Consider the following 27,335-nt stretch of genomic DNA (forward strand, 5'->3'; position numbering starts at 1 on the left):
TTCTAGTCCAGGAGGACCTGGCCTGGCAGTTCGGGCTGGACTGTTCCCATTGGGCACAGGGTCTAGACTGATTTACATATGGCTGGGTCCAAACTAGAATGGCATGGTGAGCCAAAAAACGATGGATTTAGGCCCAGATCTCTGTACTGGGGTGAATGTATGACATTGTTCTGCATTCTGTCCATCAATTGTCCTTTTTGCCTTTTTCACTGCTAGTGGCACGGGTATGCTCAGACGTGAGTCCCTTGCTCTACATGCAGGGCCGGACTGCGAACCAAAACCGGCCCTGGCAAAGTGCTCGGCCGGCCCCAGCCCCCACTCCGGGGGTCGGGGATGCTGCCGAGCTCTTTGCCAGGGCCGGTTTTAGCCGATCTTGTTACAGGGCCGATTTTGCAGCTATGCTGCAAAAACGGCCCTGTAACAAAATCGGCCCCCAGGGGCCCAAAACCGGCCCCCACCCGTGTGGCGCACCGGGGGATTGCCCGGTGCCCGCTACTGCCAGTCCGGGCCTGTCTCCATGCCACTAGAGTCAAGCTATTCTGGTTGATGAGGACTGAAAGCCCGTAACCGGTCCTAGGATGCTTGTTTCCAGTCCAGGGAGGACCTGGCCTGGCAGTTCGGGCTGAACTGTTCCCATTGGGCGCAGGGTCAAGACTGATTTGCATATGGCTGGATCCAAACTGGAATGGCATGGTGAGCAAAAAAACGATGGATGTAGGCCCAAATCTCTGTACTGGGGTGAATGTATGACATTGTTCTGCCTTCTGTCCATCAATTGTTTTTTTTTACTTTGTCACCCCGAGTGGGACGGGTAAGCTCAGACGTGAGTCCCGTGCTCTACATGCCACTGGAGTCAAGCTATCCTGGCTAATGAGGGCTGAAAGCCCGAAACCGGTCCTAGGATGCTTGTTTCCAGTCCAGGGAGGACCAGGCCTGGCAGATCGGGCTGGACTGTTCCCATTGGCGCACGGTCAAGACTGATTTGCATATGGCTGGATCAAAACTGGAACGGCATGGTGAGCAAAAAACGATGGATTTATGCCCAGATCTCTGTACTGGGTTGAATGTATGACATTGTTCTGCATTCAGTCCATCAATTGTTCTCCAAAAGGTCCTAGGATGCTTGTTTCCAGTCCAGGGAGGACCAGGCCTGGCAGTTCGGGCTGGACTGTTCCCATTGGGCGCTGGGTCAAGACTGATTTGCATATGGCTGGGTCCAAACTCGAATGGCATGTTGAGCAAAAGAACGATGGATTTAGGCCCAGATCTCTGTACTGGGGTGAATGTATGACATTGTTCTGCATTCTGTCCATCAATTGTTCTCTTTGCCTTTGTCACCCCGAGTGGGACGGGTATGCTCAGACTTGAGTCCCGTGCTCTCCATGCCACTGGAGTCAAGCTATCCTGGCTGATGAAGGCTGAAAGCCCGATACCGATTCTAGGATGCTTGTTTCCAGTCCAGGGAGGATCTGGCCTGGCAGTTCGGGCTAGACTGTTCCAACTGGGTGCAGGGTCAAGTCTGATTTGCATATGGCTGGGTGCAAACTGGAATGGCATGGTGAGCAAAACAACAATGGATTTAGGCCCAGATCTCTGTACTGGGGTGAATGTATGACATTGTTCTGTATTCTGTCCATTAATTGTTCTTTTTGCCTTTCTCACCCCAAGTGGGACGGGTGTGCTCAAATGTGAGTCCTGTGCTCTCCATGCCAATGGAGTCAAGCTATCCTGGCTGATGAGGGAAGAAAGCCCGAAATGGGTCCTAGGATGCTTGTTTACAGTCCAGGGGGGACCTGGCCTGGCAGTTCAGGCTGGAATGTTCCCATTGGGCGCAGGGTCAAGACTGATTTGCATATGGCTGGGTCCAAACTGGAATGGCATGGTGAGCAAAAAAACGATGGATTTAGGCCCAGATCTCTGTACTGGGGTGAATGTATGATATTGTTCTGCATTCTGTCCATTAATTGTTCTTTTTGCCTTTGTCACCCAAAGTGGCACGGGTATGCTCAGACGTGAGTACCGTGCTCTCCATGCCACTGGAGTCAAGGTATCATGGCTGATGAGGGCTGAAAGCACAGAACCGGTCCTAGGATGCTTGTTTCCAGTCCAGGGAGGACCTGGCCTGGCAGTTCGGCTAGACTGTTCCCATTGGGTGCATGGTCAAGACTGATTTGCATATGGCTGGGTCCAAACTGGAATGGCATGGTGAGAAAAACAACGATGGATTTAGGCCCAGATCTCTGTACTGGGGTCAATGTATGACATTGTTCTGTATTCTGTACATCAATTGTTCTTTTTGCGTTTGTCTCCCCAAGTGGGACGGGTATGCTCAGACGTGATTCCTGTGCTCTCCATGCCAATGGATTCAAGCTATCCTGGCTGATGAGGGCTGAAAGCCCGAAACGGGTCATAGGATGCTTGTTTCCAGTCCAGGGAGGACCTGGCCTGGCAGTTCAGGCTGGAATGTTCCCATTGGGCACAGGGTCAAGACTCATTTGCATATGGCTGGGTACAAACTGGAATGGCATGGTGAGCAAAACACAGATGGATGTAGGCCCAGATCTCTGTACTGGGATGAATGTATGACATTGTTCTGCATTCTGTCCTTCAATTGTTAGTTTTGCCTTTGTCACCCAGAGTGGCACGGGTATGCTCAGACATGAGTCCCGTGCTCTCCATGCCACTGGAGTCAAGCTATCCTGGCTGATGAGGGCTGAAAGCCCGTAACCAGTCCTAGGATGCTTGTTTCTAGTCCAGGGAGGACCTGGCCTGGCAGTTCGGGCTGGACTGTTCCCATTGGGCACAGGGTCTAGACTGATTTACATATGGCTGGGTCCAAACTAGAATGGCATGGTGAGCCAAAAAACGATGGATTTAGGCCCAGATCTCTGTACTGGGGTGAATGTATGACATTGTTCTGCATTCTGTCCATCAATTGTCCTTTTTGCCTTTATCACCCCTAGTGGCACGGGTATGCTCAGACGTGAGTCCCTTGCTCTTCATGCCACTAGAGTCAAGCTATTCTGGTTGATGAGGACTGAAAGCCCGTAACCGGTCCTAGGATGCTTGTTTCCAGTCCAGGGAGGACCTGGCCTGGCAGTTCGGGCTGAACTGTTCCCATTGGGCGCAGCGTCAAGACTGATTTGCATATGGCTGGATCCAAACTGGAATGGCATGGTGAGCAAAAAAACGATGGATGTAGGCCCAGATCTCTATACTGGGGTGAATGTATGACATTGTTCTGCCTTCTGTCCATCAATTGTTTTTTTTTACTTTGTCACCCCGAGTGGGACGGGTATGCTCAAACATGAGTGCCTTGTGCTCCATGGCACTGGAGTCAAGCTATCCTGGCTGATGAGGGCTGAAAGCCTGAAACCAGTCCTAGAATGCTTGTTTACAGTCCAGGGAGGACCTGGCCTGGCAGTTCGGGCTGGACTGTTCCCATTGGGCGCAGGGTCAAGACTGATTTGCATATGGGTGGGTCCAAACTGGAATTGCATGGTGAGCAAACAAAACGATGGATTTAGGCCCAGATCTCTGTACTGGGGTGAATTTATGGCATTGTTCTGCATTCTGTCCATCATTTGTTCTTTTTGCCTTTGGGACTGTTCTCATGAGGCACAGGGTCAAAACCGAATTGCATACAGCGGGGTCTGAACTGAGTTGACGAAGTAAGCTAAAGAACGATGATGGATTCAACCCAGATCTGTGACTGGGGGTGAGTGTCTGAAAGTTTCAGCGCTCCGTCCATCATCTCCTTGTGTTTTCCGTCTTAAGGTATTTGACAACATAGTGGTGAGATACATTATGTTTTTCTTAGTAGGTGCTGCATCTTGAATTTCCTTTTCTTCTACATAAACTGTTTACTTTACTTGTTGGATATGGCTGATTGTTTTGTAATGTGATTAAATTTATGTAGCGCCTGCTATGCCTGATGAGGTTTTCTAGCACTGTATGCTGGGCAGCACACTGGGGTGTACTGCATACAGCACAATTCTTTTACAGCACCATTCAACCCCATCAATCATAAAACATGGGCATTGTGTACATTATTAGACCATAGCCAGGGTAGGCACGGTGTGTGTGATATACAATATAATCCAAGCCCAGCTCATGGCTCCCCAACACCAAGGCTGTGACTGCGGATGGTGTTGTCTACACTGGAATACACATTAATATCCTGCTGTGTGACGTCCTGTGAAATATGTGCTATCTGGGACGCTGTTGGTGTCCCCCTTTTTTATAACACTGAGTAGCCTCTGTCTGGAGCCAGGACCCCTCTTAGAACACTACTTGTGGAGAATCTGGCATAAACATGGCTACTGCAGAAGACCCCCTGATTAAAGGAGGTCCCTTCGATGTGCATCTAAGGAGTGACATGACAATGCAGAGCACCGGAGACTCCCCGTGAAGTCATATGACACGTTATGTGAGTGCCGGAGACTCCATGAATGTCAAGCTGAGGAGCACACTTGGATATCTGGAATGAACGGAAACATGTCTCTGGGCCAGCTCGCGGTCCTCTTGGAGCGGGGTTTTCATGGGATGCGATGTGGTCTAGTAGCTCCATCTGCCAATCATTAACATAGGGAACCAGATTTGAATCCCAGCCTTGGCTCCGCATCCAGCACATCTCGCTTTGCCAAAAGATACGTGTACGTAGTATGTGGGGTTTGCGCTATATAGAATTGCCAAAAATAAAATGTGAATTCTGCCTAGAGTTAGGAACAAAGCATCAAATGTTGATATCAGAAAGAGGTACCGCCCTAGTGGCTGACATACACAGTGTGAAACCAAAAAATCTCGGATCAATCCTGCTTCTGTCCATGACCAAACTGTTTGTTTCTAGGCAAACACTTTATTTTACCAGGCCTTCTTTTTGTTAACTAATATAAACAAGATGTTAGCTGTTTTTAGGATCGTACACATTAAAGTGTCAGTCACCAGGGCTGTCTCAGAAGAGTTGATAGTCAACATGGACAGGTCTTGCCCTCTTCACCTTCGTCCAGTAGAGGACCCCAGAATAGGGGTGGGCGGAATTTGCGTGATCGCGTTACGCAAATCTCCGCGAAACGGTAAAAAATCTCTGCGAACACGCAGAAATTGCACAAACACGTGGAATTGCTTGTTCGCAATGTTTTTTTCCTGTTCGCAATTGCTGTTTGCGTGCTCGGGGGGGGGGGGGGATTTATCTTGCGTACACGCATTTTGAGAACGCGAACAAGCAAAAACTTTTGCGTAGTCTCAGAATGCAGAATTTTGGGCAATTTCGCATTCTCCGCGGAACGCGAAATTACCCAAATTCCCTAAATTCTGCAAATGGAACGAAATTTACCACCCAGGCCTACCCCGGAAGCGTTTCGCTTCAAGTGGTGCTCACTCCTCTGGGTCAGTGCGTAGTGCAGCAGCTCGGGCATCATTTCTGAATGCTGCTGTGACAAGCGCAGGTACTGGCAGCAGACCATGTCCAGGCTGAAGCTCTGATCACTGCAATTGCTGTAAACAATGCATATGCCACAGCATAAGCATGCACAGTTTATGTGTTGAGAGCATGCATGTGACCTGAGTGCCTTCACAAAGTCATTAATCTCATAATTCAGTGATGTCAGGTCACATGCTCACAGACTGCTCTGCCCCTACCTGCCTTGTACACAGGCAGCCTGCATTCTGCACCTGTGTAAAACCCTACCCTTTTTAACTCGTCACAGGGTGGGGTGGGGCCAGTGATGCTTGCTGACCCCACCCAGTGATGACTTGAGAAAGGGTTTGGTGGTGAGGCCGTGTCATTGAAAGCAATGCCTGGCATACAACCCCAGGAAGTACAGGGCTGATTTGAAAGCAATGCCTGGCATACAACCCCAGGAAGTACAGGGCTGATTTGAAAGCAATGCCTGGCATACAACCCCAGGAAGTACAGGGCTGATTTGAAAGCAATGCCTGGCATACAACCCCGGGATGTACAGGGCTGATTTGAAAGCAATGCCTGGCATACAACCCCAGGAAGTACAGGGCTGATTTGAAAGCAATGCCTGGCATACAACCCCAGGAAGTACAGGGCTGATTTGAAAGCAATGCCTGGCATACAACCCCAGGATGTACAGGGCTGATTTGAAAGCAATGCCTGGCATACAACCCCAGGATGTACAGGGCTGATTTGAAAGCAATGACTGGCATACAACCCCAGGAAGTACAGGGCTGATTTGAAAGCAATGCCTGGCATACAACCCCAGGATGTACAGGGCTGATTTGAAAGCAATGACTGGCATACAACCCCAGCAAGTAGAGGGCTGATTTGAAAGCAATGCCTGGCATACAACCCCAGGATGTACAGGGCTGATTTGAAAGCAATGACTGGCATACAACCCCAGCAAGTACAGGGCTGCTTTGAAAGCAATGCCTGCCATACAACCCCAGGATGTACAGGGCTGATTTGAAAGCAATGACTGGCATACAACCCCAGCAAGTAGAGGGCTGATTTGAAAGCAATGCCTGGCATACAACCCCAGGATGTACAGGGCTGATTTGAAAGCAATGCCTGGCATACAACCCCAGGATGTACAGGGCTGATTTGAAAGCAATGACTGGCATACAACCCCGGGAAGTACAGGGCTGATTTGAAAGCAATGCCTGGCATACAACCCCAGGATGTACAGGGCTGATTTGAAAGCAATGCCTGGCATACAACCCCAGGAAGTACAGGGCTGATTTGAATGCAATGACTGGCATACAACCCCAGGAAGTACAGGGCTGATTTGAAAGCAATGCCTGGCATACAACCCCGGGATGTACAGGGCTGAATTGAAAGCAATGCCTGGCATACAACCCCAGGAAGTACAGGGCTGATTTGAAAGCAATGCCTGGCATACAACCCCAGGATGTACAGGACTGATTTGAAAGCAATGCCTGGCATACAACCCCAGGATGTACAGGGCTGATTTGAAAGCAATGACTGGCATACAACCCCAGCAAGTACAGGGCTGATTTGAAAGCAATGCCTGGCATACAACCCCAGGATGTACAGGGCTGATTTGAAAGCAATGACTGGCATACAACCCCGGGAAGTACAGGGCTGATTTGAAAGCAATGCCTGGCATACAACCCCAGGATGTACAGGGCTGATTTGAAAGCAATGCCTGGCATACAACCCCGGGAAGTACAGGGCTGATTTGAAAGCAATGCCTGGCATACAACCCCAGGATGTACAGGGCTGATTTGAAAGCAATGCCTGGCATACAACCCCGGGAAGTACAGGGCTGATTTGAAAGCAATGCCTGGCATACAACCCCAGGAAGTACAGGGCTGATTTGAAAGCAATGCCTGGCATACAACCCCAGGAAGTACAGGGCTGATTTGAAAGCAATGCCTGGCATACAACCCCAGGATGTACAGGGCTGATTTGAAAGCAATGCCTGGCATACAACCCCGGGAAGTACAGGGCTGATTTGAAAGCAATGCCTGGCATACAACCCCAGGAAGTACAGGGCTGATTTGAAAGCAATGCCTGGCATACAACCCCAGGAAGTACAGGGCTGATTTGAAAGCAATGCCTGGCATACAACCCCAGGAAGTACAGGGCTGATTTGAAAGCAATGCCTGGCATACAACCCCAGGAAGTACAGGGCTGATTTGAAAGCAATGCCTGGCATACAACCCCAGGGGGTACAGGGCTGATTTGAAAGCATTGACTGGCATACAACCCCAGGAAGTACACGGTTGATTTGAAAGCAATGCCTGGCATACAACCCCAGGAAGTACAGCGCTGATTTGAAAGCAATGCCTGGCATACAACCCCAGGAAGTACAGGGCTGATTTGAAAGCAATGCCTGGCATACAACCCCGGGATGTACAGGGCTGATTTGAAAGCAATGCCTGGCATACAACCCCAGGAAGTACAGGGCTGATTTGAAAGCAATGCCTGGCATACAACCCCGGGATGTACAGGGCTGATTTGAAAGCAATGCCTGGCATACAACCCCAGGAAGTACAGGGCTGATTTGAAAGCAATGCCTGGCATACAACCCCAGGATGTACAGGGCTGATTTGAAAGCAATGCCTGGCATACAACCCCAGGATGTACAGGGCTGATTTGAAAGCAATGCCTGCCATACAACCCCAGCAAGTAGAGGGCTGATTTGAAAGCAATGCCTGCCATACAACCCCAGCAAGTAGAGGGCTGATTTGAAAGCAATGCCTGCCATACAACCCCAGCAAGTAGAGGGCTGATTTGAAAGCAATGCCTGGCATACAACCCCAGGATGTACAGGGCTGATTTGAAAGCAATGACTGGCATACAACCCCGGGAAGTACAGGGCTGATTTGAAAGCAATGCCTGGCATACAACCCCAGGATGTACAGGGCTGATTTGAAAGCAATGCCTGGCATACAACCCCGGGAAGTACAGGGCTGATTTGAAAGCAATGCCTGGCATACAACCCCAGGATGTACAGGGCTGATTTGAAAGCAATGCCTGGCATACAACCCCGGGAAGTACAGGACTGATTTGAAAGCAATGCCTGGCATACAACCCCAGGATGTACAGGGCTGATTTGAAAGCAATGCCTGGCATACAACCCCGGGAAGTACAGGGCTGATTTGAAAGCAATGCCTGGCATACAACCCCAGGAAGTACAGGGCTGATTTGAAAGTATTGACTGGCATACAACCCCAGGAAGTACACGGTTGATTTGAAAGCAATGCCTGGCATACAACCCCAGGAAGTACAGGGCTGATTTGAAAGCAATGCCTGGCATACAACCCCAGGAAGTACAGCGCTGATTTGAAAGCATTGACTGGCATACAACCCCAGGAAGTACAGGGCTGATGCCCTAAGCGTTAGGGGCTGCCATAAAACGTCATGCTGCCCGCGTATCATTTGAGAGTGGAGCCTCAGGACCCCTGAGTACGGCAGACCACGGCCGGTGCAAGATCAGCCAGAGGCTTAAGCTCCATAACCCACGCCTCCCAAAAATATAAACCACGATTGCTAGCACACGTGCACTAGCTCATGTGCCTCTAAAAATTACATTTAGTGTTATTTGCTCGATGCAGAATGCATACTTGGTCCCATTTTGGATGCAAGGGTGCATTTTGAACTAAGGAAATAGCTCTAAATGCTGGATTACACTTCTCATGTAATTCCGCATCATTTCAAGTAATTACACTAGAGAGAATTTCACCAGGTATGCTCTCCCTCATTCATTACTGGGACATTTCACAACTCTGCCAATGTACCTCAGTCCTGACCTGCTGTACCGACTGTTGCCCGCATGCTGGGACATCGCGGAGTTCGACACAGAGCTTTGCTAATATATCACGATCGAGGCACGCATCTATGACTGCTACTTCCTTACCATCAGTCAGGGTGCTTGACCCTGCTGCCTTAACGGGATGTCTCAGTCCAGAATTAGGGCGCCACTCCTGACCTCAGTACTATTGTATTACAGAGCTCTCCCAGTGTACCTCAGTAAGGCCATGACATGCCAGGCCCTGCTTCAGTACTGCGATATTACGCAGCGCCTTTCGATCTGGACCCGGAGGTGGTTAATTCAATATAATGGCATTAACGCCCTCTAACAATGCACCTAAATCCTAACTTTTAGCTCTGTCTACTATTTTATTAATAGGCCATAAGTAGCTCTGCTGATGGATTTCAGCCCTATCCTCAGCATCAGATGCTACTTTTTCACTTGAGCAATTATTACGTTAATACTAAGCGGCTTATTTAGAGTTGGATGGATGCAGGATATCCGCCAAAAGCGGCAGATGTCCGACCCGCCGCATTGCGAGTGAGCAGACACGACAGAACTCTGCCAAAGCACCTCAGCTTTGACTTGCTCCATCGGCTGCTATTTATTATTGTGAAGTCCTAGATCTCTGCCAATGTATCTTAATTCAATCCTTCAGGAACGGCTGCTACTTCATTACTAGGAGAATTTCAGAGCTCAGTACTGAGACTTTACCGAGTTCTACCCATACACGTCAACCCTGACTGGCACCGCCGGCTGTTACTCTGTGGTCGAAGTGGGAGGGATCAGAGGGGCATGATGTGCCCATACTTTTCTAATCTAAGTTAAACAGTTCCCCTCCTATTAGAGAAAAGTTAACCGTCCTGGGACGGTTAATTCCAAGAGTGTAAGACAGGGAGTCTACTGTGCTATGAAACTGAGGGAGGGTCAGACAGCTAAATAAGCCTTCTTGCCAGGGTGCCTGCTTGCCTGAAAGAAATGTAAACGTGTTCATCTGGTTAATTTGCAAATATAAAGGGTTCTTAGAAGTCGTTATTGGCTCTAATAGATTTAATGACTGAACTTTGAAGTGTGCATGCTTTTAATGGACAATTACAAAAATTGTCACTGTGTTCAGTGTGGGTAATATTAAAATCTATATTTTGGAAGCACTTTATCTTAAACCTTTTTGCTCATTTTGTATCAGCCAAATCTTACACTTAATGAAAGTTTAAAATAATGACATACATGCCCAGTGTTTTCTGTCACAGACTGGGACCTCGTAGCACTAAACATACACGTCACTATTACACACTGCACCAACCACGATTCAGTTCTGTGGCTCGCTGGTTACAGACCCAGATCTCTGCAGTGCATTAACTGACAGTGGTTTCATAATGTATGATAGTGCATTTCCCACTGTTTCAGTTAACTTGCATTAATTTTTATTTAATATGTGCCTCATTTAATATGTAGTTAGCTGAAGGTGAAAGACCGAAAAAAGTTACCGAATATTTTGTTTTGTTAGCCACGCCTTTGACTTCGTTACCACGCTCACTCACCCCACCCTCTTTGCGCACAGCATCATAGTTCTCACACTTGTTTTTAATGCACTTCGACCACTGCTGCTACTTCATTACTGGGAGAGTCACAGGGCTCAGTACTGAGACATTAGCGAGTTATGCCCATAAACGTCAGTCCTGATCTGCACCACCGGCAGCTACTTCATTACTGGGAAGATTACAGAGCTCAGTACTGAGACATTACAGACTTCTCCCTATACAATTCAGCCCTCACCTGCACCGTTGGCTGCTACTTCATCGAGCATTACAGCACTCAGTACTGAGACATTACAGACTTCTCCCTATACAATTCAGCCCTCACCTGCACCGTTGACTGCTACTTCATTACCGGGAGAATTACAGCGCCCAGTACTGAGACATTACACACTTCTCCCTATACAATTCAGCCCTCACCTGCACCTTTGGCTGCTACTTCATCGAGCATTACAGAGCTCAGTAGGGAGACATTACAGACTTCGCTCTATACAATTCAGTCCTCACCTGCACCGCTGACTGCTACTTCATTACTGGGAGAATTACAGAGCTGAGTAGTGAGACATTACAGAGTTTCGCCTATACACTTCAGCCCTCACCTGCACCACCAGCTGCTATTTCTTTACCTGGACACTACAGACCTCTGCCAATGCATCTCAGTTCGATCATACAGCACTGGCTACTTCTTAATTTCTGGTACAATTACCTAGGCCGGTATTGTCGATGTTAAAGACTTCTACAAAGGTGCCTCAGTAAGTTATGTGTAGATCTGATGTAGGGAAAATATAACTGAGTGGTGTAGTGATATCCAATGTAGAGGAAGAGATATAGTAATTGGGAGCTGTAAATGTTGGCTATATTGTAATATACAACCTATTTTGCTTGTTGAATTCTTGCCCCCCCCCCTCCTCCCATAAACCAGTGGGAGAGTTAAGTCCTCCAGTTCGGCCTGCGCCACTATTAGTGCCCAGATGGGTAGTTCAAAGTGACCTACGGTCTCACCTCTGAATGCCTCTAGATCTTTATAACGTTTTTAATTGTTATTTTTTATTTGTAAATATAGCCTTTTTCTCTTCTGTGCGTTTTATTTTTTAATTTAATTACCCTGATCCTAACCTGGAAATAATATAATTAATTAATTAATATGTAATTCTTTTAATTTAATTTACTTTACTTTCCAAACATTTAAGTATATACAACTAATTTAAAATGTATTTTATTTATTAACATAACATTATATTTTGATTATATAACAATGCAATAATTGAATTAATATTTTTAGACTAAGCTACCCCTTACACTTTAAGTGCATGTATTGTTTTATTAAATTATCTTAATAATCTAATCTTTATCTATCTATATATATTAAATGTCTATATCTATTTATAGTTAGCGTATCTCTAATTCCCACCTTATTTATTTGTTTCATAATATTTGTGTCCATTATAATTTAATTAAATTGTAATTAATAACCTTAGGGGTAGATGTATCAACATTCCCCTTTGCGATTTCTAAATAGCGATTTTTAAGGAATCGCTATTTAGAAATCGTAAAATGGGATGTATGTAAAAAATCGCTATTTTTTTGCGATTTCTTAATCTTCCTTATTTGCCAATTCGCAATTTGCGAATTCGCGAATAAGGAATAATTTCCCATTCATTCCTATGGGCCAGGAGGCCCATAGGAATGATTGTGAAATACATCTCAATTTTCGATTCGCAATTTGCTAATCGCAAAATGAGAATAATTTCAAGGGTGCAGGGGTGTCTCAAGGACACCCTGCTGCACCCCTGAAATTAACATGTGTGTGCATATGGCGCACATACATGCCCTATGGGCATGTATGTGCGTCACATGCCGCCTTCAAAAATGCCAAATTGTGCATTTTTAAAAGAATTCGCAACTTACCATCAACTACAAGTTGGTGGTAATTTGCGATTTCTTAAACAAAATTTGCAATTAGGAAATGCTACATACATAGCATTTAAGGAATCGCAAAATTACGATTCCTTAAATGCTATAGCAAAATAAGGAATCGCAAATTTGCGATTCCTTATTTTGCGATTTTTTGATGCATGCCAAAACATGCAAAAAGACCGTTTGCGATTCGCAAATGCCGGAATTCTGCGAATTCCGGCCTTTGCGAATCGCAAATGGCTTGATACATCTAGGCCTTAGTCACAAACACGTTGTTAAAATTTAGTTTGACTGAATGTTTAATATGTCTTTGAGGTAACCACTCGCCCCTTCCCCTTTTATTATTTTAATATCTTTTGTATTAATTAATGTAATGTAAGTTTCATTAATAAACCTCTCTATCCCATCATCGCATTTCTTTAATCATTTTAAATGCATTTTCTGTTACATAATGACCCATCCCTCAAAATAAATTGTTTTACTTACCTAGGTCAATGTATTGGTAAGGAGATGTAGTGATCACTCAATGAAGTTCAGTAATGTAGGGGTAGGGTAAATTAGTAGCGGTGGTTTAGTGGTGGTAAAAAAAAACCTAGCTAGGTAAAAATTAAAGTACAGAAAAGGTCAAGTGTATTAATTCCTAATAAAGGTTCTAGCAGAATGCAGAAAGGCTGGGAAGTGATATGGTTCCATTATGGATGTTTTCACGATAACCTAAAACCAAAGGTAGGCTAATCAATCCGTGACTCAGGTTGGAAGGTGACAAAGGCCATCTGCAGGCTGTTATACAGTGTTAGAAGTTAGAAGGGTCAATTGGTCTTTATACTAGTGTACGGATAAACCCACTTCATCTGGTTTTGATTGGCTGTTGGGGAACCAAACTGTTGCCTCTTGGCCCCATCCACGTATTCTAGCATCCCCTTGGCATGAGAGTTGTCTTTCGTTACGAAATTACAGAAATCATTTCACACCATCTGTGATTCTCCCTATGAGGCTTTGGGCCAGAATTACTATGGGCTTGTGTTGCCATTGCATCATGCAAGGTGACTCAAGGCAACTCTAGCCCTTAAGTCAGATTTACTAACCCACTCAAAGCGACCTTGCTTGACTCTGCATGGCTTAGTAAATCTAGAGTAACGCAAGGCAGTGCAAGTCACTGCCTTATGTTACTCTGCATTTGGAAGACGTTCCATGGGTGGAGAGTGGAGGTTCCCAGACATCCATCAGGGCTGGACTGGGGACCCAAAGCAGCCCTGGCAATATTCTCAGACCAGCCCCTGACGAAGAACTGCCTGGCCCCTGGAGGCTGGAAATGTGTGCCTGATGCTTTTGTTACTGGGAGTTGATATTGCAGCACCACTGCAAAACTGGCCCAGTAACGAAACCGGCCCCACCACTACTAAACAGGCCCCCAGTCCTAACGCCTCCTAGGGAAATGCACGACGCTCGGTACAGCCAGTCTGGGCCTGACATTCACCCATGGATTCTTACTTTACTAAAACTAGTAAACCTGCAAATGCTACGCCATCCCAACAGAGGTGTGACAAGGAGAAATATGTTTATTTCTCCTGTTTATTTCCTCTTTTATTGGGTGCTGCATTTTACAGGACATGCAGAAAGAGAAAAGTGCCTTAAAGGATTGTTGTTGTGCAAGAAGGTGTCAATTCCTGCACAAAAAAACAACAGTGTCTATAAAACAGACACCCTCGCCCCATAGGGCAAGGGTGCCTGCGTTGGCGCTAAGCAGTACTGCGTGCACCAGCACAGGGAGAGGGCAGGAATTTGTAATATCTTGGTAGAAACGGTGCCTTTCTGCCCTGTCCATGTCATGCAGCACAAGTTGGTTTAGTTGGCAGGTTTTCTTTGAAAGCCTCATGAACCAATAATATTGTGCTAGCGAATGAAATATATTAAAAATCCCTTTTATTAACAAAAAGTGCAGGATTTGATTGACAGATGATTTGACAGTGGTCAGAAACGTACAATTCTTCAGATATCAGACTAAATATTGCTGTGTAAGGATGAACACAAATCCTGACGAGTAGATATTGAAATCAAGGCAAATCTCGAAGCATAATCCTCCTAATCGAAATATTTTTCCTGCAGATTGTTACCTGGGAAGACCAGCCTTAGGATTTTCTCCGGTAGACTTGTGTATTTCCAGAAAAACATTTGTTTTCTCCAAGAGGGATACATTTCTCTGTGAAAACACTTTTGCAGCGACTGAAAATATAATTCTTCCGTTTGCAGAATAGTTTGGATGGTTTTCCAGGGTTGAGATCCGCCTTCAAACCATTTGTGAGTTTGTATTACCACACCCTCCTCTCCACACGCATACACACACTGTATGCACTGGTAAATTAAGAGTAGTTCCATAGACTCCACATGCAGGCTGATTTCCCACTATACTGTACTGTACTGTATAATTTTATCTGTATGTATAAATGTCCAGAGATCCTAATTTTAATTTATCTGATATGCAAAAAACTTGTGAATCAGACCCATGGCTTTTCTTGTGGGGAAAATGCAACACTGTCTTGAATGATACGTGCCACTAGTGATACATTCCTATAGCCCGCAGGTTAGTTGAATGCAGGCAGGGCACATTCAGGATTTATTTTCTGACTCAGGATTGAGATTCAAAAAAGCCTCTACTTCTTACATTTCCTTGGGAGGTGGAAACTGGCATTTTCCATAGTGTTAGCAGGGTGTCTCATGCACATTGGACGGTTGGTTCAGTGATAGTATACATTGCAGTTTTGGGACTTTACTGGCTGATCTATATATGTGGGCGAGGGGGGTAGTTTACTAACAGCACAAAGTAGTCATGCACTTCCTCTTAGAAACTATTTCCTGTTCTTTTATCATAGCAACTCTTTTCCAGGGTGTCATTCATAGACAAACTCACACACCATATTAGCCCCTTTGTCCTTCACAAAATATAACATGCATTTGCAATGCAATAGGTCTCGCATTTGTGAGAGTTTACGCTATTGGCATTGTAAATGACACTACCTTTTATTTATCTGTTCTCAAAACCAACACATAAATAAAAGGCATTGTCATTTACAATGCCAATAGCTCAAACTTTTGAAATTCCGAGACCTATTGCATTAAAAATGTTTGTTGTATCTGCTCTCACTTTCTGCCAGCATTGCTGGACATGGCGCTGCACGAACATAGTTGGTTATGTCGAAGTGTGGGAAGTGGAATGAGTAGCAGCACAGGGCCCATAATCTAAATGTTTCATGCAAATAAAGTACCATGACATTGATACGCTTTCAAGGGTCACGCCTCATGGGAGGTAACAACAGACAACAAGGAGGTACTAAGGAGGGACTAACAATAAGCCTATTAATAAATCACAATTCAGAAAAGGGGGTGGTGATGGACAGAGCATAAATCACAAGCCTACATTTACAAAGGACAATGATGCATGCAATGAAAAATATGGGTGGAGCTTCAATTCCATTCTTGAATACAGCATGCATTGCAGAGCAGCACATGCTCTGCCCACGCTCAACATAAAATGGGTCTACCAACAAAAAGCAAAACAACCCAAAGTAGACCTAAAATAGGTCGAATTATCACACACAGGATTTGTGATGTTGCTGTCAGGAACGAAACTAGTTTCAGGTAACAGCTATATGGCCATTAATGGCCACAACGAGTAAAACCCAAAATGTCCAAAACATGCAGACTAAGGGGCTTATTTATGAGCCCTTGCGTCACTTCTGCACTGCTGGTGCGTCACTTTTTGTGATGCACCATCAGGGTAAAAAATGCGCCATGTTGCGTCATATTTACAAAGTGACGCATCCATGTAGATGCGTCACTTTGTAAACCTGTGCGCCACATTATACCTGCACCAGGTATAATGTATGCAGGGTGGGCGTTCCCCCGCAAGTAAATCTCGTATTTCACTGCGTCACTTCTAGGATGCAAATGCTTCAATATCTTACGCCTGCCTCACAGCAGACGTAAGACTGACGCAGGCACATTTGAAATGGGACTTGCCCATGTGAAATTACTTATTGTTGGAGTTGCGTCACTTTCGTGATACACTCCAGCAATGCGTCATTTTTGCGCCTACAGATACGACAGAAATACTGACGTATCTGTAACTCCTTGCGACATGATGTGTCATACTGTAAATATGACGGATTCAGCATGTCGCAAGGAGGGCGCAATGAAAAGTGACACATCGATGTTTTCATGCAGCAATGCATCACTTTTCATAAATGAAGCCCTGAGTTTGTATCAGGAACATGCAGAAGTACATCTTTGACAAGCACACGGGCTGCCAGTGTTCTGAATGTACAAAAGCAGAACATTCTAGCATGGATTTGACAAACAGACGGGCAATCACAACACAGTGGCTCAAGATGATAACTTTAAAGACAGAGGACAGATGCTTTGTAGCTGGGGACATTGTCAAGTGGAAATATCATCGTACATCGTGTGAGCCGGGGAAGGAAAGTGTATAACATTTGAGGCTCAGGTAGAAATGTTATCATGGAAGCAATAGACATAAGGTTATGTCATGAAGGCACAGGCGGTGCAGTAGATTGCCAAAGGAAAATTCATTAGATACATAACTGAAGACAAGTAGAATGCTGTATAGCCTAAGACAGGTGGTATGTCTTCACAAGCACAGGCAGGTTATGTCAATGGAGACACAGACAGGGAAAACTACTTAAGCTTAAGAGATAATATATCCGCTAGTCTGTGCAGGGCGTTACATCAGTGAAAATACAAGCATCGGGTACATAGTTAAAGCCACAGACTCTTTGTTATCCTATATCATTACAAGAAGACTGCAGGCAAAGTCCCTGAAAGCCAAGGCACATCATTATCTCACTGGGTGGACATGCAACACTGAAAGGACAGGCATCATTATACTTGTTAACTCCGAATTTGCACCATCCCTTCAGTGCTTTTTTATGCTTCATGCCCATGCCATTTTCTACAAAATAAACCCTTTTGTGTTCTGTCTCCAGGTACCCTGCGAAGCCCTGTGAATAAAACAGCACTTACCCTGATTGCAGCAAGCTCCTGCATCCTGGCCGTGGTGTGCAGCACTCAGCTCCCCTGCCCGCTGACAGTGAAGGTGACGCTACATGTTCCAGAACACTTCATTGCTGACGGTAAGAGCATGTTTTTTTTCTTGTTGCGTTGTGCTAGATCAAGTCATTGCTTATAGCAAAAGAGGTCTCTGCTGTATCAGTTGTAAAGATGCCTTCTTTTTGCCTTGCCTCACAGTCCACATATGCCAAAGAGAATATACAATAGCGACCATAGCCAGTTCAAATTACTCTCATATTTTACCATACTAATTTTCAACACTAATCTCTTATGGGTTCTGGAGTAGCGTGCTACTCGCTAAAAAAGCGCTTCAACACCCCATCAGGGGTAACATGCGCTATATAAATGCAAACCCTTTTCCCTCTTCTAGCCTTCTCAATCTAAATAACTGACTAATATCCACCACTCAAATTACTTTCATATTTCACTCTACTAATTCACCGCTAACTTTTAAATGGTTTCCCGAGTGGCATGCTACTTGCCGAAAAAGTGTTTCGATGCCTCACCAGGGTTAGTAAGCACTATATAAATGCAACTACAATACAATACAATAAAACGACAGCTGCTTAGACTAGGAGGAATATATCGACAAGGCAGTGGTCCTGATTTAGATTTTGGCAGGACCCCTGTCTTCCCTCCTTGGTGGAGTATCCAAGTACTCCGCCAGGATGACGGTACCCTGCCTGCCGTATTTAGATGTGTGCAGGCTGAACCGCCATCCGCATCAACAGACTGTTTCCCATCGCATAATCGTTGCACCGTCGCCGAGGCAGCAAACTCTTTTGCTGACTAACAGTACCCCGTCAGGTCGACGGATTTGTGCTGAGCCTATTTAGATGTGTCCGTTGTGCTAGTGTTGTCCTAGCGGTAGTTTTCTGACAGAGTGAGTCCTTGGTGGAGTGGAGACTGGTAGTTACTACTGATTTATGTGTCAATGCACATATATGTTGTTCTTGCTTCTAAATATATGTAGGTAATGTGTTATGTTCCTTTTCTTACATATTGCACAGCACACAAACAACACACACCAACACTACTGAATGCACACCTAAACTTACCTTAGACCACGGCGACAAAGAAGTTGATTAGCGTTGTGGTCACGTAGTAGCAGCAAAGGGAGGACCTGGACAATGGTGTTCAAGACGGAAGCGGGAAACAGAAAAAAGGTATACATTTCCTTTGATTCCACCAACTCAAAGTAGGAGGTATCCCTGCCACAGTTTCCTTGACAGAAAGGCACATCGTCGTTGGCCTGGTTGTAATCTTGGCTGGACTCCCACCAGATTCTGCCTATAAGGCCATTGACGGGGGTGAAAATTCCTGGTGGAGTCGGAGGCACTTGGGCAGTCTTTCGTCCATGAACCCGCTAACATCTAAATAGGGCTGGTAGACCACCAAGTAGGTGGGCGGTGAAGCCGTCGAAAAAGTGACAGCTGGACCAGATCCGCCACTATCTAAATCAGACCCAATGTCATTTTAAGTATTTTCATGGCCCTTGGGCAAGATATATTTTGGGGGTCTCTGTAGGGAACAAATTAAAATGTTATCAACCATTTGAATGTTATCACCCATTTCCTCCTAAGTCAAGCCCATTGTCTCCTAAGTCAAGCACAATACTAAATTATATGTTAATCATTAACAGGGTCATGCAAAAACAGATTAAATATATCTTGCACAGAAACCCAAATCCTTCAGATGAAATTGTGTAGAAAGACAGAGCCAGAGGTAGAGGTAGCCAGCGAGGGAGAGAGTTTAACTAGAGAATAGAATAGAATATAAACAGAGGTCTGAATGTTCACTTTCCCAGGGGGGTCCTTGGAAGGTGGGGACCCTGGGAAATTGTCCACTTTGCGTATGCCTTAAAGCGTCTGAGCACTAAGGGCAGAGGGAACAGCATCCTTGTACAACAAGGACACTCCACCCTCAAACACCAGCAGAGGATAGAACTTCATTCATATACACAAAGAGGTTTACACCCAGAGGAAAATGCAATACCACCTACATAACCAAGAATAAACAGAACTATGTCAAAAGACTATATCAAGGGAAAAGAGAATTACTTCCTCATACACGAAATAGAAGCATAATTTCACTAACTTTCCCAAAATGATTAGCAGGACTTCATACTTCTTTGATAAATGGGAATCGCAATTCCATCCAAATATAGCAAAGAGAAATGAATTTTTACCCCAGAAGTAAAAAATTAAATAGAATTGCATTCACATATACCAAATTACAGTGGAGGTGGCTGATGGTGACAGTGTTCATTCGTCCATTCATAAAAGAGGGTGGGAGAAGAAAGGTGAGCAAAATGGAAAAACTATCATCATCCTTGTCAGACCTTGTTCGGGGGGTCACAGGGCAGACAGGTGCTACTGGGCCCCAACCCTGATGGTTGAGGTAGTTTGCCACTGGTGTCCTGCAGTCCATCCTAATATGACTCTGCAAACCATAGCAAGTTCAACCCTTTCTGCATTTGCCTCTCAAGAAAACAAGGTGAGACAGCCACAGGCTTCCCATTGAGGGAGTGTGGGCGGCAAGTGTTCGGAACTCAACAGTCACACAAAATACACACTAATATAATGTCCAGCTCAGTGCTTATTTTTTAGGAGAAGAAAGTGTTGTTGATATCCCTGCAATACTCAATACTGCAGAAATTAATCATTCTACTACAAAGGTTTGTAAGTCGCACTAACCACAAGGTACTACAACCCTCTTCCCTCATCGTCAAGAGTCTTCCATCCCTCTGAGGCCGATGTGTCTCAGAAAGACCAATGTCTCTAAATAGTACTAAGACTGGAGCAAAGTCGGGTACATGGTCTCATCTTGGTAAATCCTCCCATTTGTTTATAGAGCATATAAAACTTAGGGGGACAACGTCTCTGGCCTGTTCAGCCCCATCCACCTTTCAACCCACACCAGCGCACTCCAAGAGGATACAAACACAGTTGACCTATTTTAAATGGACAGGCAGTAAAGGTACTTATAGTGAAATATTTTGCCTCAGCCATTCTGGCATTTAATGGACACTGGGCTCTTGAAAAAGCATAGGATTTCCCTACAGCAAGCAAAACAGAACACCTGTCACAACAATGCCAGCCTTCATGGGCCTCCTTCCATCTGCCCACACAGGAGCAACCACTCAAAAGAACAGCACCAGATCCCACACAACCAGTTCCTCACTGCCAATATTTTCCCAACACTTACACCACTCACAAGACATTTTGGATGAAGCCCTCCTTTCCTGACCTTCTCCAGCTCACATGGAAATTTGGGATGGTGAGCCGAGCACCCAAGAGGAACCACGAACTCCGAGGCTGGAGCTCCTAAGCACAGATAGATTTGTTCCACTACACGTGCTCATCCCAAATGGATGCCCTTAAGAGTCAGTCCACTGCTCTCACCTCCTTGCTTTACTCTCATCACCCACCAAAAGGCTAACTTAAAGTGATGCAAACCACGTGGAAAAGAAGCCAGGTGGGATAGATAGGTGGTGAGGATCACAGAGGAAATCCCCAACGGGCAGATCAAAAGCAGCACGAAGACAAGGGCATTGTTTGCTGCCTGCCGCAGCAATCACTGTGGGAAACTAAACATGACACATAGTCAGGCAGATGACAATCGCCTGGGGAGATGCCCACATCAAAGCATTGATGTTCATGTAAACAGCTAGGCCTGCGGCGAGATAAGAAACACTGCAACTATCTTTAGTGCGACTCCACAGCATCATGTGCTTATAAGAAAGGAAACAAGCAGCGGGCAGTCCTTGCCGCTGTATTCCTAGGCTCCTCCCAGACACTCTCCTCTCTTTTACAGCCAGTTATACCACTACATTTGCTCCAGCAAGTATCACTTCTGTTTTTTGCCTTTTAATTTAACTGGGTTTAATGAAAAGTGCAAATTGATAAATAAAGTGTTTTGAAAAAATCGCAATGTAATAATATGCAGGACTAAAAAAAACACATCAATCATTTGCCAAAAATAGAGAAGGTATGTTCATTGAAGTATGTATGCCAGCTGTTCTGTTGTTTTTGTTTGTCCATATATGAAAAAACGAGATTCCTCTTTTGTTGAGAAACTTGAATAAGAAGCTGCATACATAATACTTATGTTGGACTGCAGTTTATATTCACACCAACTTCAATAAGTGAACACTATAGAATTTAAAGAATTTGTAATCATATTTTGCATCTATATTAGTGGCTACTGATGGTATTATAACTTTCTGTGTTCCTAATAAAATATTTATGGTAACTTCGTGCTATAATCTTATTATGTTGCATGAATGTTTTGCCTACTACCTTGAGCGGTTTAAATCAAACTAAATAAAATGTATAAAGCTATCCAACAGTATGGAAGATTGATAAACAATCCCATAGGGTATTGCATAGTATATATTCACCATTTTACATTTGTTCATCATCGGATTCTGAAGAAAGAGGATGGAAAGAAGATAGTTATAGGTAAGGACAAAATGAAATTCAAATGGGGAAAAGTGAGATGGTTGGCTGGCCAACAGCAAATCAAAACAAGCAATGCAACATTTGCAGCCAATCACAGATACATAGTTCAAGAACCATTTTGTATATATACTCCATTTTCTGTAAAAGTTTCTCTTGTGATTCTAGGAAACACAAGTCAAGGATCATTCATCCGCATTAGATACATTTCTGCTATTCCAAATTCTCAAAATGAGCCTCTTTGTACTCATGAATGTTTTCCACAGAAAACCTTTCGGTTGGTTTTTATGTGAGTCCGTTTGATCGTAATAATTTGCGATAATCAGTTTTTAGAGGTAGTTGGTTGATATGCCCAAAGGAGAACCTTTCGATGACCTTCCTCCAAAGTGCCTCCAGGGAGACACTCCCTGAAAGATTTTCATGGGATTGTCAATATTTGCAGCTGACAAATACTCCATTTGTAAAACCTTTAAAAGTAACAAAGGAGACCAACTACTTGTGTGTCAATAAGGTTATTCGTACATCACACATTCACCAAAGCATGTTGGAACTTAAAACCTATATAATGGATACATCTGTAATGAAAAGAAAATTGATTAGATATGTTTTATAGCTTTTTCTAAACAGAGATACATTTGAGTTAGACCGAAGAGCAAATGGAAGTGAGTTCCATGATTTTGCCTGCATGATAGACAAGGCTTTGTCACAAAATTAACTAAAACATGATGTGGGAACAATAAGACAAAACGAATGAGCATGAACTAATGCAGCGCTCGTGTAGGGTCAGAAAAACACAATGTACTCACTGCAATATATGAAGTGCGTTGAAATATTCCCTATGAATATTGATCATGGCCTTAAATACAATCGTACTTTTTTACAGGCAGCCAGTAAAGTGACCTGGAGATGTGTGTGATCTTTTCACAGTATTACTGGTAACCTTAGCAGCTGCATTAGGACCAGCTGAAATTGATGCACATGGGTATCGAGCAGACAAATAAATGGCATTCCCATCACGCCTTGACTGTATCCATGCATTTATTATTTTACATGATGAACTGTAATGTTGGATGGTAATTTAAATTTTGCAACATTAAGATGCCAGAAGCAAGTTTAGCACCATGCTTCACCCGAGTCCTGAAGTTTTTTGTTAATGATGAGACATGAATTTCAGACTGACCTTTTGGTATACTTTCACGCCATAGAACAGGAAATGAAATAATCATTTGAGTAGTTTTATCAGGGTTTAATTTCATATAGTTTGCTGGCATTCACCAGTGAATAATCCACAGTGAGTTGACTGGAGTATCTTGGTCATTCGCAGAAATACTATCTGAAGAATTGCTAGGGTTCAATAGCCGTACAATCTATTGGGTGTCATCACCATACATGTAACAGGCGGTTCCAGAATCTTTCAATAGCTTTGTAAGGAAAACCATTTAGACATTAAAGAGACGTGGTGGTGAAATGGAACCCTGAAGTACACCACAGAGGCAAATCCCTCCCCTCACTCAATAAAGAGGATTGCAGTGATTTATTTTCGATCTAACAAAAATGAGGGCAGTCATTCTACAGCTTTGACAGTAATTCCAATGTCAGCTAGCCTTGACACGATGATCGCTTGGTCTATAATGTTGAAGGTTGTGGAAAGTTAGTGTTGGACTTGGCCCTTTCTGAACCTGTTTTTGTTGACTTTTAGGAATATGCAAACTTTACCAGTGCTAAAGTATTGTGCTCTCTCCTTAACTAGAATTGGCTTATACTCAATTGTGGGAAAAGTGGGAAGGGTATGCCCAGACGTTGGTCCCATGCCTACTGTGCCACTGGATTCATACTATCCTGACTGATGAGGGGTGATTCCCCGAAATTGTTCCCAGAATGTTTTTTTCCAGCCCAGGGAGGGCCTAGCTTGGCAGTTCGGGTGGACTGTTCTTATGGGGAGCACTCTTGAGACTGATTTGCTTATGGCTGGGTCCAAACTGGGGAGGCATGCTGAACAAAAAAACAATTGATTAGGCCCCAGATCAGTGACTGGGGGTGAATGTTTGATTTGCTCATCATTTCATCCATCATCTCTTCTTTTTGCTTTTATTGCCCTAAGCAAGAAGGGTATGCCCAGACATTGGACCCGTGTTCACTATGCCACTGGATGCAAGCTATCCTGACTGATGAGGGGGTGATACCCCGAAACGGGTCCCAGTTCAGGGAGGACCTGGCCTGGCAGTTAGGGCTGGACTGTTCCCATGGGGAGCAGGGTTGAGACTGATTTGCATATGGCTGCATCCAAACTTGGGAGGTGTGGTGAGCACAAAACAATGGATTCAACCCTGATCTGTGACTGGCGGTGAATGTTTGATTTGTTCACCATTCCGACCATCATCTGTTCTTTTTACTTTTAGAAATGTTGCTTTTTCCTGCCTTTGACATTTAGTACCTGCAGCCTGTCACTGGGTCACATGACTGGGTGTAGTTGACATTTAGAGTTTGTGTATTCCTCATAGACAGCCACTTAGGTGCGCTGTCATGGGCCTTCACAGGCAGGATGGGAGTGCGGAGATAGGCACAGCCCCACCTACACCTGAATAGGCTGTTCCCTGCCTCAATACCCCCTGTAGTTAGTCTGGGGCCAGGGCAGGGAAGGCAGGAAACCTGTGCACTTCAAAGGGAAACCAGGTATAAATATTGGACCTCAGACAACAATTCTTCAGTACACTCCACGACATGTGGAGACTGTGCCAGGAAGAAGGACTTCTGTGCTGCTGAAAGGACTGCTACTCTGCTGGAATGCTACCTTTCTGGACTGCTGCCTTGCTGGACTGCAGCCTTACTAAATTGCTGCCCTGCTGCTGTGCTGTCACCCTGCCTGAGTCTGAGGGATTTGACCTGCACCTGAACCCAGGACTCCTAGAGTGACTCCAAGGGCTACTCTGCTGGCCTCCTAATCAGAGCTAGAGGGACTTAACTGGCTGACACCACCTGACCCAGCTCCCATAACCAGCTGGAGCAAGCCTCTGACCCCCAAGTGGTGCCTCTGTGGTCCTGGACTCTTGATGCATCCACAGAGAGGCTGAAATTTAGTTTTGAGCTCTCTCCACCCCGAACAGGCCCAGTGGCACCAATGCCTAGTCGCTCGTGTAGCCTGCCAACACGAAGTTCCGTCAACCCAACTCTTCACGCAAAAGCGTTGAACGCTTGCAGGGAGCACTTCCACGAAGCTCCAACTAGGGCGATCATGACAACAGGATCTTTGTGCTTTGGCAACAACAGTTTACGACACCAGGCCTGCTCTTTGCGTTATATCGATGAATTTCCGCAAAGCTTCTCACGGCTCCCTCCAATGCGAGCAGCACTGTTTCCGCTGGACTGAGAAAGTAACTTTTCAGTGAGATTAACCTGGTCCCTGTATCCGACCCACACTCCATCGCAGTCGGCTTAAACTTGTGACTTTGTCACGGTCTCGAATGACCAGATAGCCGCACGTGGCCCTATTTTAACTCATATATTTAAAGTTGCATATCTCCAGTTCTACTGATTGTAATTTTGTCATTTTGGTATTGATGTATTTATTACATTTAGCTCTATGTTTTCGTGTGTTGTGTTTTCACTTTATTTCTGGTTGCATTGCTGCGTAAATACTTCACACATTACCTCTAAGTTAAAAGTGACTGCTCTGTGCAAAGCTGTCTGAGGGTTGAGCACAAGTTAATTTGGGGGTTGCTTGTGCCTCACCTTGACAAGGATTGTGGTTGCTGCTTGAGTAGGGGTTCACCCCCCTCAACCAATAAACCATTTTTATTTTACATGTCCAATAATATTAAAGTTCTTACTTCTGCTTTGTCTACAATAAGATGGAGATTGTCAACAACTGAAAGCACAAGGTCTTTGTTCCTCGCTGCCTAAAATTTCGCTGGTAAAGTACTCAAAATGCTGTTAGCTTCCACAGATTCTAGCAGTTGGATGTATTCAATGTTTGCAAGATTTCTGCCAAGAAATAAATGCAATAAAATTAGAAGATATCTGCTGGATATTTCAGAATCTAAATGAGTTTTTTTAGTCTTGACTATAGGAGTTTTAAGTGAAAAGAATTTTTAAAACGATTAGAAATATATTTGGACTAGCTATTCACAGCCATTTCATTCAACTTGCTGGACCAGTGTCATCAATGAAATCTGCGGCCTGCAGCGTTTTTAATATGGAAAGCAATTGCTGGTTTGCAATAAGCTAAAAATGATCATAGCAACAGGTTTGCTTCAACATGTGTTTAAGTATGTTGAGATATGTTTTCTTTCTCGGTGTCAAATCTAATTTTACAGATTCTTTTTTTTTAAATGCTGCCAAATTCACGCAATATTCAGGAGATGATCTAATTGTGCCATTGAAATTTATAGGGCTTTGCAATTCGTTTACAACCCTGCAACATATTGGGGCTTTTTAATATCCGCTTTGATTAATATGCCATATTTACAGCTTTAATCTGCTTCTGCTAATATTTTGTTAAAGAGTGTATTCAGTTATACGGGCCTGCTCATGGTCTTTCCGCCATTTACACTCTAATTGCCTTGTTTGCTATTTTATTATCCGTAATCTCTGAGTGTACCACGGTTTCTGAGTCTTGACTTTCTCCATCTGCTTAGTAATTGGAATGTTTACATCTAAAATATCAGACAGGGGCTCACTTAAACAATGCAGTTTTTCAGGCATAAGGCTAGCTAGGGATTTAAAAGCGATTTGTAAAATTATCTAAGATCTGATCAGCTACTGATGCCGAAGAACACAATTTACATATATAAATAAATAGATAATGAGTTAAAAATAGTAAATCTATACTTTCCTATAAATACATACCTTCAAGACATTGTAATAGTCAGTATTCTGACTATGACAGTTTAGTAGTATTCTGCAAATTTAAAAACCCTACAACCTCCCTTGCTACCTGTCCCTCTCATACTCACTTTTCTTATTTCTATTCTCACTTGCTCCCTGCGCTCCTCATTCCTACCTGCAACTCTGCTCTCCCATCGTTTTTTTTCTCTCTGTCCTAATTCATCAATGCAGGCTCCCTGATCTCATGCTTGTTTCTTGGCCAGGACCAT

At 44.4% G+C, this 27,335-nt stretch overlaps 1 protein-coding gene across 2 annotated transcripts in view; it reads left to right on the forward strand.

Annotated features, from left to right (window-relative positions):
• ASTN2 (astrotactin 2) overlaps nucleotides 1-27,335 on the forward strand; it is a 2,581,355-nt gene that overhangs the window by 1,015,424 nt on the left and 1,538,596 nt on the right. For both annotated transcript variants that reach the window (XM_086921093.1, XM_086921094.1), the window contains exon 6: nucleotides 17,698-17,844. In XM_086921093.1, the coding sequence (XP_086777219.1) occupies nucleotides 17,698-17,844 (147 nt within the window). The remainder of the gene's footprint in view (nucleotides 1-17,697; nucleotides 17,845-27,335) is intronic.

Source organism: Lissotriton vulgaris, chromosome 5 (assembly GCF_964263255.1).
Source record: "Lissotriton vulgaris chromosome 5, aLisVul1.2, whole genome shotgun sequence".
NCBI lineage: Eukaryota > Metazoa > Chordata > Amphibia > Caudata > Salamandridae > Lissotriton > Lissotriton vulgaris.